Here is a 16581-nt window from a genome sequence, read left to right as displayed (position 1 = left end):
CCAGAATTGTGTCTCCCATTTCCACTTGGCTAAGACCAGTTTAACATGGAAGCCTACAAGGCTGTTTCTAAACAAGTTTTGACAATGTTTTTTAGTTGTTCTGAGCTAAAAATAATAGAGATCAGCAGGTACAGACTGGAGAAGTGTTGTCAGTCCCCAAAGGACCTTTTACTGCATTTGCTCCCTAGAGGGAGTATACAGAGAAAATAATTTAAAAAAAAGGCATCAATCCCATTTGTTCCCTTATAAGGCTGTAAGTGCCTGAAAGGCAGTGGCCTTTCTCAACTGAGAAAATTCACTGCCCTGTTCGTGATGAAAAAATTAGGAGGATGGTTTTCTCTGTTACATGCCATCAATGTTGTATGACTGGCATGAGAGACACATCTTGCTGATGCTCCTTTAATGGGGTGAGATGTTTCAGATGTTTCCCCATGACTATTTAGAAATTGCCATCAGCACCTCCAACCACCAACCCCTCCTAATGCCACTTCTCAGCCATTTTCAGAGGTGACCTTCTTCACTGCAACCCAGTTCTTTGGTTCTGGCACTGCATTTCAGTGATGGGAGAAGCAGCCAAGAGCCAGTGACTGGATGCTGACCATACCAATCCAAATGGGAAAACAGCTGGTTTAGCAGCAAATGCTGACCTTAACAAAATGCCACTGGAAAAGGTACAGTGTTCCCATCTCTCTGGTTGCACCTCCAGACTGCATTCCTGAAAGGACGGGGGAAGGAGATGAGCATTGCTGATACCTCTTCTGTGATAACACGAAGTTCAAAACACAAAGAACAGCTGAAATCCCACATGTGACGGTCATTTGAAACACTTTTCGGTTACGGTGATCACTAACAGCAGCTATTAAAGATGAGCAGCCCCATATCCTTTAACAAAATCTCAGTTTTCACCTTACCTACTTGTATTAGGTTACCAGCAAAAGAGAACGTGGTTTTGATTTTTCACAGTGAGGGCTATTTTATGAAACAAATTTTCACAAGGAGCCCACACATGTACTTGGTTGCAGCCTTCTAAGAGCTGTTATTGCCAAGCTGAATGAAATACTACTAAAATTCAGCTTGCTTGCTGTATTTCATAGTCAGAGAATAAGGCAGTAAATAATAACAGCTGTAAATGTAAATGCTTGGGCATCAGCTGTCTGATTTGAAATAGCTTCTAACGCAGCGTAGATCAGATGAGAGTGAGTCTGGCTCACAAGTGTGGCTGTGGTGCTGAGAGCACCACCTCCTTAGCACTGCACTATCACAAGCTGCATCTTTCACTGCAGTTTACTGCATGAAACAGGGTTCAGCAGCCCCAGCTCATTACAACCTGGGAGCTGCTTCCCCCGAAGAACACAGGCAGTGAGATGAACTGCAACGTGGAGCAAATGGGACCATTGCCAGAGGCAGCTCCACTTTCAGATACCGTACCTCTAATGGTGGCACTGAGTTTGGAGCGCTGGGTTGAACTTGCAAGGCTGAAAGCTGGAAACCATTTTATTATTTTATTTTGCAGTTCTTTCCGTATGGAGATGCTTCCAAGTTTGCCCAGCACGCCTTCCGAACCTTTGATAAAAACGGAGATGGGACCATCGACTTCAGAGAGTTCATCTGTGCACTGTCCATCACCTCCAGAGGCAGCTTTGAGCAGAAGCTAAACTGGGCCTTCAACATGTACGACCTGGATGGTGATGGGAAGATTACAAGGGTGGAAATGCTGGAAATCATAGAGGTGAGAACAGTGTGGCACTCAAAAAGAACACATCTGAACATGATTCACAAAATCTTCTAGATTTTAAACACACGAGGCCGTGGGCTCTATCATTAAAAAAGCACATTATATACATTTATCTGATACTGACACACACAGTAAGTGATTTAAACACACTGATTTTAATGGACATGTAATCGTTGAGAGTTGCTGTAAGTACATATGTGCACATGGGCTTTTAAATATCAAGAGGTACGTTTGTTTGCCAATGAATGGATTCAACACAAAAACAGCATAGCAAAGGATTTGCAAAGCCCATTGCAAAACCACCAGGCGTGCACGAAATTACTGCTAAGGTTTCTGCCTGAGTGACTGAAATCTTAATGGAGGTTAAGTTATTGCAGAAATGTACAGAGATAACAGCACGCAGTTCTAAGCAGGCTTTCACTAACAGAATAAAGATTGAAGACAACTGTTGTATATAAGGAGAAGTATAAAGCTTACTTCCCCAGTCTCTGCCAGCTCCTAGCCACAGTGGTTACTTCCAGGCTTTGCTCATGAGTACACACGGCAAGCTTTTCAAAGGAGATGACTTCTAAAACTGTTTATTCATCATTTCCATGGAATTTCTCAAGGGAATCACTGAAAACCAAACAAACCGTTCACCAGAGAATAGGTTACAACAGTTTGGTGCTGTAAAACCAAAGAAATTTACTCCAGCATGCAAAATGCAACTGCTGAAAGAAGCCTACACCTGAAGAAGAAAGTAAATCTGTTTTCAGTGAACAGATTTCAGATTGCATGAAAAAGAAAAATGCTCGGGGAAGCTGGCAATCACTTTACTGTTAGAACATCATTCTGGAATTTGAACACATTAAAAAAAATAAATGAATAAAGTACAATAAAATCAAGCTAACCCTTATATTGACTTTTCTATTTGGTTTCTTTCCAAAGGCCATCTACAAAATGGTAGGCACTGTGATAATGATGAAGATGAATGAAGATGGCCTGACGCCTGAGCAGCGGGTAGACAAGATCTTCAGTAAGATGGATAAGAACAAAGATGACCAGATCACACTGGATGAATTCAAAGAAGCTGCAAAGAGTGATCCTTCCATTGTATTACTCCTGCAGTGTGACATTCAAAAATGAGCTTGTGTATAATGCATCATAGACTGCACAGAAGTTTAATGTTCCATTCAGTTTGCAGCTATCTCCACACACACAGAAATTTGCTTGGACTACCTATAAATGGACTTGCTTCTTGTGTTTGAAACACTTGTGTGCATGAGAATGTCATTTGCTAAAGAATTTTAAAAGTATATATTATAAAAATAAACTGCCACAACGTGATGTGTGCAATGTCATTTCATACCAACCCTATTCCTCTGAAGCCTGTGCAGCAGTCCTGTGCTGCAGTGAATTATATTATTTATTGTTCATGTTTTACTGATGCTAGCTCTGTGTCTCCTAGACTGAGTAATGTTAGTGACACTGAATTCCCATGGTAATGTTAATTGTTTATTATAAACCACGCCACCATTCTGCTGTAAAGTAGTATTGGACAGACAGAGGGAAGAGTTCCTCAGTTCTTGAGTCTGATCCACACACGTGCTCGTATTGTCAGTGGATATAAATGTACTTCATTTGCATGCCTTTTAGGTTTGCCTTAATTCTTACCTCATTTGCATCCCTTCTATCTGGAAAGAGCTGTGTCAGAGGAATGCAGTATAAAAAAGCAAATCCTGCTAAAATGTTCCCCTTCAAAGCATATATAAATATATATATATATAAAATGTTTAAAATATTGTTTTATCGGAAGTTTAAAGGTTTTATTGGAAGTGTATTGATCTTTGCCTGAATTTTCAAAAGCTTCCACAGAGGTTGCAATATATATGTCCCAAATAAATTTATAACATTTGACCTTTTCCCCTAATTCTTATTTCACGTCTTCAGCATGGTAATAGAAAATCTATAAATCTATCTTTACTTATCTGTCACTGTACTACTGGGAAATATATATATTTCGTTATGGAAAGCATGAAGAAAACTTTGCACTCACTCGGTATAAGAGTCATGTTATACAAAATGAACAGTTGTAGTGCTTGTATTTCCAACAGAGCAGCTGTTTATCCTCTAAGATGTTAATGCTAAAATTAACAGTATACCTACTAGACCTGTGCTTACATCACTTTTTCAGCTAGCTGGAAGACAAATACAGTTTATTTGCTTGGCCTAACCCTGGTCTTCTAATGTTTTTCCCACCTTAAGAGTTTTTCCACTTACAACGACATGAAACCACCACAGGCATTATATAAATAAATACTGTCAAAAATGTTGGCTGATAGTTTTGCAGTATGATAATTGAGAAGGGATCAAAGAACAACCTTTGTTCTCAACTCTGTCTGCATCAACCAAGGTTATGCCCATAGTGTGGCAAGTATGAGTTCTGCACAGCCCTGGGAGAGCATGGAGAACACGTGCATTCTGCAGACAATCTTCCTTATACCAGGTTTCCCAGTTGCTTTAAACAAAGTCAACTGTTCATACTTTTACACCCACGAAAAAACCTGAAAGGGTGACGGTTACATGTTGGATATTTCTACTTTGCCTTCGGAAATAAGACCATAGTAGCTAAAAATCAGACAATAAAGCACGGCACAAAACAAATCATTGTCTGCAATTTCAAATCTAAACGGCAAGGGAGGGGAATCAGTCTGACCACAATCACAACCATCCCCTCCTATTTACTTTTTCCTCATATTCCAAAGAAATAAGAAAACACTGAAGTTTCAATTATTATTACTATTTTTTTTAATACCAGAATTTTACTTAGCCTACACAGGTAGTATTCTTGCCAAAATAGTGCTATACTTTGTGTGTTTGGCTGTAACTTAAAAATAAAAGTTCTGAAACTATAACATACTTCCGAGTATGATATGCCCGTTGTTTCCATGTAGGCTAAAATTACCAGTGATACAGAAATGTTGAATAAGCCTGGGATTTTATGCCTTCTTTGCTTACACATGCTTATAAGGGCTGCCGTGCATCATTCCACATTTCCCTGCACCTTAAATCTACCCAAGTGGACACGCTCCATCTACTTGAATAAAACATTAAGGACTGCACTGCCATCCAAAACACCTACAGCTCAACCTAGACTCAAATGTAACAGCATCACACAAGTCTCTCTGGGTAGGTGGTACAGGAAACTCAGCTCTTTAAGAGCCAAGAATGAGATAGCTCTGAGAATTGAGAACAATCACTGCAAAGTATCCAAGCAACTGCTCCAGTCTTGGTTTACTCAGAGCTAATTCTCTACCATGAAAATAGTTGCTTGTAACTATTATACAACCAGGCACAGATTTTCATCAAGCACAATGCTAGATTACAACACAGTAAATGATTTGAATCAAAGACTGGAATCATTGCCAATTGCTCCAATATTTGAAGCAAGCCTGTAGAAAACTTCAGAGCAACCTCAAGTAGCTCAGTAGAAACGTCGTGATATTCCTTAATCTCTTTTTCCCGCAAGCCATTATAAAAGCACTACTGAAGATAAAGGTTTTCCTCTGCCTCTGCACTCTTTTATTTTTTGGAAGCTGAAGAAAATCAGGAGGAAATAAAGCTACTGAAGCATTCTAGTTCCATCATAAAACCAAGTCACTCTGAAGATGTGGTTCAATACCACGTAAGAGTATTGATTTCCAGAAAAACACAAATTTGGCTCAAGTTCCAGGAAAGTTCCATATAGGATGCAGTTCGCATGTCCCATCTCCCCTCCTCTTGCCAATGTTCTCACACAGATACCTACAACTTGCTTAGGACTAAAGTATTTACTATCACACCACAGGGTTACAGAATCACTCCTTGGTAGGAGCCTGCAGAGGACCTTACACTTTGCTTGAAGGAGGTGCAGTACTATTCAGAACCTGAAACCCTGCAAAGGAAGGAGGCCCTACAGCCTGGCAGTACAATATGTTTAAATGCCCCCTACCCCCATTGTGAACAGTCCCTCTTCCCCATTTACTGCAGTCAGAAGCTCAACACTGCAATTCAGAGCCACTGTCTCCCATTCTCTTGCCATGCACTTCAGTAAGCAGCCTGGCACTGTTCTGCCATTACCTCCTCTTGCACGGGGCGAGCTTGCTCACAGTCTGCTGGCCCATTCTCCTAAGCTTTCAGAAGTAAGCATCTGAAGTCTTTAAAAGATGAGTAGACTTCATTGCTGGAGTTTCAACCCACCAAGAAAACCAACAGCAGTTCCAGAACATTTCCTTCAGTTCACAGTTATCTTCTTTATCTTTGAGACATCCACAAATTTAATGGTGCTTGTATAAAAACTAAACAACATCAAAGAACACAAAGTACCATTCTGTAGTCAACTATGATTTTTGCCACTAAGTCAATTTACAATTTAAATTGCAATGGTATTTTACTGAGGAGCTGCTACTTGGTAAATAACTCCAGTAGTAATGGTAGAACTGTTCCTTCAACAGTCTTAATGACTCCTGTAATGTTAAAAAGAAATTTGGATATATATGCCCGGTAGCTGAACTCTAAATGAATTGTTTCTGAAGAGCTCCCAATAACTGCAAGTTCCTGGAGAGAACTGGAGGGTATTAATTTGGGAGTTTGGAAAATCTGTTTTTTCTTTCTCCGTTTAAAAGTCACTCAAGAACAGTACCAGGAAAAAAAGAAGCTGACAGTTTAGAAGTTTCTTTACTCTTTCTCAAAAATCTTCCACTACATTCCTCCATATTGAAGGACCTCCATCATTTCATTTTGTTACAATATAATGAATGCCTGCAAACTCAGTCTGTGCAAGAGTGAGAATTAGGAATCATAGAATGGCCTGGGTTGAAAAGGACCACAATGATCATCCAGTTTCAACCCCCTGCTATGTGCAGGGTCACCAACCAGCAGACCAGGCTGCCCAGAGCCACATCCAGCCTGGCCTTAAATGCCTCCAGGGATGGGGCATCCACAACCTCCTTGGGCAACCTGTTCCAGTGCATCACTACCCTCTGTGTGAAAAAATTCCCCCTAATATCTAAACCTCCCCTGTCTCAGTTTATGGCCATTCCCCCTTGTCCTATCACTATCAACCCTCATAAACAGCATATACAGAATATATAAGGAATATACAGGCAGAATATGTTAAGACATAACTTACTTGTTTCTCTAAGCTCACATTCAAGGACAAACTATTCCCTACAAGCTGCTGGGGAAAGAACAAGCCCTTTTTCCTGCTCTGAGAATACAGTGCAAAGAAATCTTCACTCTTGTGATTATGAAAATCCGCACTACTCAGAAATTGTTGTTCATGTTCAGCTGTGGTGCTTCTACTGCAAGTACATAAATTAATAAATAGAGTTTTACTTCATGTGTGAACTACCACACGTTCAAGAAACAAAGCAGAACCAGGAATAAAGCACGATCTTTAACTTAAGGCCAATCTTCAGAGCACAGAGACACTAAAGCATGATCACAAGCAGTAGTTCTGGAGTTCCGTTTATTAAAATATAACTTTGCAGTTACACAAAATTCATGTCATATTCCTCTTCCATCCACCCTCTCCCCCCATAAACAGAAACACTCAAATAGTTGTTTGTGAAAAGTATGAGCTGAGCTGTAAGGATTTTAACCAGGAAAACCTTGTGCTATAAAAACATATACAAGTACTTCTAAGAGTAAACAAATAAAATATGAAATACAGAAGCTTCTTTTCCTGAGGGTATATAAGAAAAGATCCTCTTACCCAACAGTAGGAAACAGCAACTTTACAGACATCAGTGAACATTTATCCCCAATATTGTGCCATATTCACATGCCTTATACTTAATCATCTTCCTCTTCTTCGTTCCTATTACGGAACGTCAATGTTCTTTGGCCTCTTTCAGGGTCTTGCATTCGGAGGATACGAATACGGGAACTTACAGGCAGAAAACTAAAAATAAAGCATGCATGATTTAAACAGGGCACCTTCTTCACAAATTTTTCCATTTGATTCTCTCTTTAAATAACTGTATTTTTTTCCTTTGACCATTTTAAAACATTAACATCAGGCTTCACTAAACTGAAAGCAGAACTTAGGACAAAGACCAACTTCATTCCTGCCATCTCTAACCTGAGAGAAGCTCCAACTGAAATAACCATCAAATGCAGTTCACATTTGCCTTATAGATCCTGATATGGCACATATTCTTACAAGTATACCTTTACCCTTTCAACTCTTTGAAAGGGTAGATAACAGTAGGATAAGGGGATATGGTTTTAAGTTGAAGGATGGAACATTTAGGTTGGATATCAGGGGGAAGTTCTTTACTTTAGAGTGGTGAGGTGCTGGAACACCCAGAGAGGTTGTGGATGCCCCGTCCCTGGAGGTGTTCAAGGCCAGGGTGGATGGGGCCCTGGGCAGCCTGGACTGGTATTAAATGGGGAAGTTGGAGGCCAAGACTGTGGAGGGGGAGTTAAAGGAGCTTCATGATCCTTGAGGTCCCTTCCAACCAAGGCCATTCTACAATATTATGAAGTATATTTACTCACCATCTAAGAATGAAGTTACTAACCATACATTTATACTAGCTTCTCCACTGATAATTCTTAATGTACTTTGTCTGAAGGTGGCTCCACACAGAGAATTGTTACAATTCTATTGAATAGATTCAGAAATTCCCTCCAGGTATTTCCATTAAATACTGTATTAGGAGGGAGAGACAATTATAATTCATTAACCTCATTTTGAAGAGTGCTTAAAGATCTCTGCAGGCTTCAGTGATTACTTCTGGCTAGCAGAGAAGAACTGGCTGCAAGAAGGTAGATAGGGAGTAACTGGGCATAACTTCACTAAGGAATTATACAGTGGGATTTTTCTGGGGACTATTAAATAAAACAAACAGCAGCAAAAACAGTAAACAAATTATCAGGTTGTAGATTTAAAAAAAACAACTCAGCATAAACCTCTTGAAAGTACAGTAGTATTAACAGGAAAAATGGAAAATGGCCAAGCATTGTGTCAGTTTTGTGAGGGGAGAAGAGGATCCCACCTCATACAAGGAAACATTTCAAAAAGGATGCATTGATTGAAGCCCCACTGAATGCAAAGGAACATAACATAAGGAAGAACAACAAACATCCTGCTACATTCCCAGAACTATCAGCATGGAACTGCTTAGTTGTTTATGTACTACTACTACTACACTCATCTCTCTCACCTCACACTCCTTGCAATCGAACATCCATGCATTACTTCTGCTAGGAAATCAAATAATGTGATTACCTCATGCTTTGTGGGGTGAGCAAAATGAACTGCCGATGACACTGAGAGTCAGCTACCTTCAGAATCATATCCATTGCAATTCTTCTGTTGAGCATATCCTAAAGACAAAGTTGTTTAGAAGGTGGTGATACTGACCGTGTGCTTCACTGCATTATCACTGCACACACTGAGGCAACAAGGTATACATAAGTTAGGAAGTACTGTAATAGGAAGACCTACCCGAATTAATTCATACACAGTAAAGCTTAGCTAAACAAAAATCCAATAAAAACAATGCTTGAGAAATGTTAGGGTTAAATTCTAAAAACTATCAACAAAACTTGGGAAATCCTTACACTTTAGATCTTAGTATATACACATAATTGAAAGTTAAGTTTCTATCAAAACAGTCCCACATTCCTACTCATATTCTTTTCCTATCAGCTTTGATATACATGTACAATATTTCTTACTTCATTTGTATGCTGAGATGAACTTTGTTTTATCTGAGTAATGTTTCCTATAAAATTCTGCCTCCTACATTCCTTTTGGAACAGTCCTGTGTAGCCTTGTTCATCTCTGATTGCTTGGATCATTTTGTTTATTTTTACTTGTTTCTTTGGCTTTTCTTATTTATTATTTCTAAAAACACTCCTCTGAAGGCTTACTAATAAAGATGTGTACAATGAAAGATACAAGCAGGGATGAAACAAAGCTCTGATTCCAAAGCTCGCACGGGAGAGCAGCTATTTCCCTTACAAAAATGCTGATGGAGTCCTCTTGTGGCAGGTCTCCAGCATTGCAGCATAAGGAACTACACAATGCTTAAGAGAATGCTACACTTAATGGCCCAGCTGTATCAAAACAAACTGGGTGGAACTACTTACTGAATATAGAAAATTGAAGTTCACTGCAGGGTCTACAGTTCTGATTATGCATTTTTGTCTGGACAGATGAATAAAATTCTGTATAACTAATTCATAACACAGGATCTAAGCTTTTCAAATTTGTAGAATCCGTGACACAAACAGGCAAAGCTCAGTCATTTATCACATCCATGCTAAAAAAACAGCTGCTGGACCATTTGGATTTATGCATTCCTTTCTGAAAATCTTTATGTGTGAAATACATCATCCTTTTTTCTCCTCTAGATCTTTGATTCCCAGTAAATTGATTAGTGGAGGAAAGGGACACTGAAGGCAAGACTACCTACTACTGTCTTTTATCCCATAGAACTGTCCTTTCTCCCAAACGACACTGGATGTTAATAAGGATATATATCTTTTACACATACATACATGTAGGTGTATGTATATGGATTGCTAACTGCCTATTCAGGGAAGTGGTACACAGATACGAGCTTGGTCAGTTCTAGCTGACAGGAGTATTTACTGCTCCTCATTCAGCATTTCAGCACCTTGAGCTACTAAGTGAAATACAGAGCAAGTTTTTATGCAATAACTCAACTGATATACTTGCACTGAAAAAAGATATTGATCACAAAAGTGGTAGAAGTGGTTACAATGCTAAAGGCCCAGGAGAGTCACTGGCAAAAGCCAAGGCACGTGCTAAGCTCATGACAGTCACAGCAACAAAGATAAATAGTAAGTGCTTGGAGAAGTAATAAAGAGTAACAGGCCAATTTTTAAAAGTAATCTTCCAAAACATCACAAAACTTAGTGAAAAAACTAATAGTTTCCTAATGGCACTTCTGTTTAATATTATTATTTACAGTTAACTGAAATGTTCAAAACTCTAACCAATCACAACTCAACTGTTTTGCTAATTTACACAAATTAGAATGGCACATGTAGTTTAAACTGTACCATGTAGACGTCAAATTCATCCAGGCATCTGAAAGGAGATTCAGTAATGGACCATAGAGAAAGAATGAAACAAACTGTTGAGAAGGAACGTTCGCCTCCTGATAAAGATCTCACATTGCTCGGGGCAGGTCTGTCCTCCTCTCCAGGCTGAACCTGGAAATAAAAATAACAGAGCGATTTTTAAACTTGGAGACTTACTAACAGAGAAGTTATTTTAACTGTAAATGCGTTATATATGGTGTAGAGATATCACTTGAGAAGAAATGTATGTATTTCCCCACTATTCTGGAAAGGATCCAGAATGAAATGGCTCCAAACTATTTTAAAACACATTTCTAGGACCATCACAGCTTTCCTGACTATGGCAGAATGCGCTGAACAGATTAAATAAATGATTCTGCCAGCATTTTCTTGTTCAGTTCCCTATTTTAATACCTATGAAACATTATTTATTAAAATGACAACCAGCATCGTATTACAGAAAAATCCAGTGGTTACCCCAGCTATAATAGAAAAGCAGGTATCTGATTCACAGCTGAAGTTAAAAGAGGAGCAGTTTATTCATCAGAACAAGTGCAACACTGAAAACATTTGGTTCCATTGCTTATGGTGACACCTTGTGGCACTCTACCTAATTAAACTGAAGCATTTTCTCAACTTGTTAATTAAATTACTTTTAAATTAAATTACTTTTAATAAGCTAAGCAGGAAAACATTTTGTTGTTGTTGGTTTTTTACTGTTATTATTTTGGGTTTAACTTCCTTGACTACATTTAGATCTCATGCATAAGAAACATGAAACATCAGCTAAGAAAAGAGAGGTTAACTGATAAAGTTACACAATGACTTGACATTTTTGAGTGTTCTGGATATCTGTCCTTCACCTGTTTAATGAGGACAATGTCAACAACTATTTATGCCATCGCTACACATTTTCTCCTCAATTCCTAGAACTGAAGTCTCCCACAGACAAAGACTTTTGGGGGGGGCACGTTAAGAGACACACATTTACAGAATACACAGAAGATATGTAATACTGGGAGCTAACAGCCACTTAAAGGAAATAGCCATCAAACATTCACACAGCTACAGCAAAGCTTCCTATCAATGATAGAGGGATGAATAATTTTGAAAGTAACTCAAATGACTGACGAGTGAACTCCTAATATTAAGAACAACTACTTTAATACATTATCACGCTTGAAATAATATAAAATAACTTACTGTTATCGAAAGTGTCTCATTTTTGTGATCAAAAAGTATTCTTCCACTGCAACCTCGAATGCGCAGCAAGTGGTCAAAGTACAGTTTGCATCGCAAAGAAAGGAGCCTTAAATCAATTAAATCACAAAAACATCAGGTCAGTACGCCTTAAAAGACTTGAAAAAACAACAGATTTCTTTTTTTTTTTTTTTTTAATTTAAATCAGCAGCTTCACATCAGAATCTTGAATGCTGAGCCCTACTCTGTTAGTAACATTTTCCTATAGCAAACACACTCTATTGCAGCTGACTTTAAACACTGGATGTATTGGAGGGACTCATGGACACAGACTAACAAGCAAAGAAATCCAGAAGTATTGGCTTTATACTTTCTGTAAGTTTAACTCCTGCTTTAATAGACTTTTCATATGCTTGTTCCACAGCTCTAACAGACAAAGTGGTTAGTCTATGTCTTAGTTACAACTGGGCCAGAGTAGCTGTTCTTCATAGCATTTGGTATGATGCTATGTTTGGTTTTATGAGAAAAACAACGTTGATAGGTGTCACTGAGCAGTTCTGTGTGGAGTCAAGGATGTTTAAATGCTCTTAGCTGCCCAGCCAGCAAGGAGGGCACAAGGAGCTGAGAGAGGATGGAACCAGACCAGCTGCATAAGGAACTGGCTGGAGGGCCAGGCCCAGAGCGTGGTGTTGAATGGAGTTAAATCCAGCTGGCAAGTGGTCACGAGTGGTGTTCCCCAGGGGTTGGTACTGGGACTTGTCCTGCTCAATATCTTTATTGGTGACCTGGATGAGGGCACTGAGTGCACCCTCAGTAAGTTTGCAGATGACACCATGTTAGCAGGAAGTGTCCATCTATCTGAGAGTAGGAAGGCCCTACAGAGGGATCTGGACAGGCTGGATAGCCAGGCTGAGGCCAATAGGATGAAGTTCTACAAAGACCAAATGCCGGGTCCTGCACTTTGGCCACAACCCCAGGCAATGCTACAGCCTTAGGGCAGAGTGGCTGGAAGACTGTGTAGAGGAAACAGACCTGGAGGCATTGGTCACTTGGCTGAACACAAGCAGCAGTGTGCCCAGGTGGCCAAGAAGGCCAATGGCATCTTGGTTTGCATCAGGAAAGGTGTGGCCAGCAGGAGCAAGGAGGGTGATTGTCCCTCTGTACTCAGCACTGGTGAGGCCACACTGAGTGCTGTGTTCAGTTCTGGACCTCTCACTACTAGAAGGACATGGAGGCTCTGGAGCATGTTCAGAGAAGGGCAGTGAAGCTGTGCGGGGTCTGGAGCACAAGTCATATGATGAGAGGCTGAGGCAACTGATTTTCCAACTGCCTGACCAAGTGACCTCTGAATTGTCAGGCATAATAGTACTGGATCTGAGAAAAGACTGGGTTAGAAAACAATGCAAGACAAAAGGAAGGTAGAGGAACATGACTAGTAGCTGTGCTGAGACATTAATCACTAGAACTCCATAGGGACTCAACAGCTGTGCACTGCCTCACTTCATAAGTAGCATGGAATTTAAAAAAAATAAAAAAATAAATCAGTTTTGTCCAAGTTCTGTCCAGTATCACAGTCTGTATGATCTGTCAAGTATGTCAGAGCACTCACTACAACTTATTCAAACTATCTGACACCTGCTGGCTTATTTAAAGCAAATGTATTTACTTTCAAGTGTGTTTAAAAAAATACAAAGAAAAGTACTATCAAAATGAATCCCAAATACACTTAGAGTATGTGTTACAACATCAATCCTACTCATTCTAAAAATTTCCAACAGTAAGGACCTATAACTTCAGCACTGTACATCTTAGGCTTTGAAACTGATTTAACTCTATGACAGCTGTATCACCGTAAAAATATTTAATTCTCATGAGCCTGCTCTGTAATTCAACCCCTGAAGCACAGGCACCAATTTCACATCACCAGTATACTTTGTTGGCCAAAGAATGTAACCTCAGAGACCACTGAACCACACTCCTCAACTAGCAGACCCAAAGAGCAGCAGAAACAACTTTTTTATGATGAACATTCAAATTATAATCAAGTATAAAGCCAGCATGTGCGGAAATTTTTCTTTTTTGTTTTGTTTTATTGTTTAATAAGTACTTGTATCTACATCCTAGTTATCTGAAAATTAAAATTACAGTAAAATGACCTTACCTTAAGAACCGACGATATATGTTGAATCTCTGTGTCATTATTTCTTCCAGCAGTCTAATAAATTTCTTTAGGTTACTTACTTTACTGTTTGCATCCTCATATCTTTCCTTTGCGTCAAGAAATCGCCTGTTTTAATTAACAGAAAGCTTAGCATTAACGTGTTCTAGACTAAAATCAAGCAGTTACTGCAAATGCTGAAAATCAATTTAATAATTCAAATATTCGAATAGAAATTGTATTGTAAGGCTCTTATATTAAAACTCTCATATTAAAACTAAAAGCATTTCAACATGTCAGGTAATCCATCCTTCACAAATGAGAAGAGAACAAATAATTAAGTTTTACTTCTATTTGTTTTTCTGTTAAATAGAATCTCATGTACTAAAGAGAATTAATGATTGAGTTTCCCATGTACAAGAATAGCCAAATGAAATACACTGCAGCTTAAATCTCAAGTAACTGTCTAACTTCTACATTAGTTATTCTGACTAGAAAAATGCTTAATGCTCTGTGCATCCCACAAGAGTGAGTTTTGATCTAGTCATAACCAGTCATAACTGGGGTATCTCTAAATACTTAAGTGCAAACGTTTAATTATTGGTTGTTTCAGAGTATCAACCCTGTGTGAAACCCACCTACAGAGGAGGTTCAACTCTCCTAAGACCATTCAGTACTGGCTGACTGAGCAATCAATACAGCATGGTTCTACACATTCATCTACTGAAGTATAAAAAAATACACGAATGCCCTCTAAGAAAACTGGTGTTTCCTCTCTCTCTTCCATTTTACTTGAACTAGACAAACACTAACAATGACTTACTGTATTATTTCTTCTGTGTTTCCGCGGTGACTTTTTTCTGTCTTTATCCTCTCTCTCAAGCGATTCATTTCTGCATCAAGACTCTTCACAGTGCGGCTGACTTCTATGCGCTCTGAGTAGATTTGCCTAGCCTGTGCAGTTTTTTCCTACAGAAACATTTGAAATTCTATTAGCTGTTACATCTTTAAAAAAGTCTGTTAGTCTTTGCTGCAAATATTTTGTGCTATGGAAAAGGCAAGGCTTCCAAGCAAAACAAAGTTTTTGTAATATTCTTTGTGTAAGCTCATTACAACAAAATTATTGTTACCATCAACAATTTTACTAACAGCATTTCCAAATAGGTAGTTATTTATTACTTCTCTCTTCCAATATCTGAAAGGTGCTTACAGCAAGAGTGGGGTTGGTCTCTTCTCACTGGTGACAGGATGAGGGGAAATGGCCTCAAGTTGCACCAGGGTAAGCTTAGGATGGGTATCAGGAAAAACTTTACAGAAAGGATTGTTAAGGACTGGAAGAGGCTCCTCACGGAGGTGGTTGAGTCACCATTCCTGGATGTGTTTAAAAACCGTTTGGATGTGGTGCTCAAGGATATGATTTAGTGGAGGGTTGTTGGAGTTCGTGTAGTATGGTTAGGTTGTGGTTGGACTCGATGATCTTTAAGGTCTTTTCCAACCTGAGCAATTCTATGATTCTAGTTCAGTACTAACAACGATATCTGGCAATTTTAATTTGTTCACTGTTACTTATTTAATACAGATAAATGAGGAACTAAATGCACCATACTTCAATAGGACTTAATCATCTAAATGCTTCCATAAAGGACTTTAGAGTTAGTCTGTAAAGCTTAACAAGTTCAGTCACTGAAAGTTCAGGTATGAAGTACAGGAGAAAAATCTGGCTCCCAAAATGCAGAACAATAATATTCAGATTAACTTAAAATATGCATTTCTGGGTGAAGGCATTCCCATCTTTGCATTGCATAAATGCAGAAGAGTAATTCGTGATGGATAATCATTAACTTATCAAGACTAACATGGTGCTCTGCCAGACAGAGATGCCTCGATTCATCTTACAGAAAGTTTATTTGATGTACAAGCGAATACCTTGAAGCATAATTAAGAAAATATTCTGCTTACCAAGTATTCACCATCGTCTGTATACTATAAAAGTAGAATGATTTATTACCTCCAATTCTTTCTCTTTGGCAGCTAATAATTCTTTATGTTTTTTTATGCAAGTCAAATGTTCTTTCTTTCTGTCTTCATAGTACTGCAAACGACGTCTTCTGTTTTCCACTTCTGAGTCTGCTTTGTCCAATTCATCCTATTTTGAGGAAGTCAAGATGTGAAAAGTGAACTGTCTGAGGCAGATGCCTAAGCATCTCTCTAATATATACACACTTTTCAAGTGTAATCTGACAGCAAGAAGGGTGGGTGTGCACAAGATGCTGGAAGAGGACAAAACCAGAACCACTGATCCAAACGGACCAACGGGACTTTCTGAACATATGACGTCATGCTCAACAATAAAAGCTGGGAAAAAGGGTTGAGAAGGGAGGACACATTTGGAGTAATGGTGTGTGTC

At 38.9% G+C, this 16581-nt stretch overlaps 2 protein-coding genes across 7 annotated transcripts in view; one reads left to right on the top strand and one right to left on the bottom strand.

Annotated features, from left to right (window-relative positions):
• The window catches only part of VSNL1 (visinin like 1), a 74423-nt gene extending 71362 nt beyond the window's left edge, over positions 1-3061 (top strand). For all 4 annotated transcript variants that reach the window (XM_042862211.1, XM_042862212.1, XM_042862213.1 and 1 more), the window contains exons 3-4: positions 1514-1729; positions 2663-3061. In XM_042862211.1, coding sequence (XP_042718145.1) covers positions 1514-1729; positions 2663-2860 — 414 coding nt within the window. In that variant the 3' untranslated portion in view covers positions 2861-3061. The remainder of the gene's footprint in view (positions 1-1513; positions 1730-2662) is intronic.
• Positions 3062-7206: 4145 nt separating this feature from the next.
• SMC6 (structural maintenance of chromosomes 6) overlaps positions 7207-16581 on the bottom strand; it is a 29950-nt gene continuing 20575 nt past the window's right edge. For all 3 annotated transcript variants that reach the window (XM_042877724.1, XM_042877734.1, XM_042877744.1), the window contains exons 22-28: positions 16183-16320; positions 14998-15143; positions 14178-14303; positions 12020-12125; positions 10796-10948; positions 8991-9088; positions 7207-7658 (exon numbers count right to left, since the gene is read on the bottom strand). In XM_042877724.1, the coding sequence (XP_042733658.1) occupies positions 7550-7658; positions 8991-9088; positions 10796-10948; positions 12020-12125; positions 14178-14303; positions 14998-15143; positions 16183-16320 (876 nt within the window). In that variant the 3' untranslated portion in view covers positions 7207-7549. The remainder of the gene's footprint in view (positions 7659-8990; positions 9089-10795; positions 10949-12019; positions 12126-14177; positions 14304-14997; positions 15144-16182; positions 16321-16581) is intronic.

Source organism: Lagopus leucura, unplaced genomic scaffold (genome assembly GCF_019238085.1).
Source record: "Lagopus leucura isolate 7727_CA_CO unplaced genomic scaffold, USGS_WTPT01 Super-Scaffold_73, whole genome shotgun sequence".
NCBI lineage: Eukaryota > Metazoa > Chordata > Aves > Galliformes > Phasianidae > Lagopus > Lagopus leucura.
This window is presented reverse-complemented; position numbering and strand designations above follow the sequence as displayed.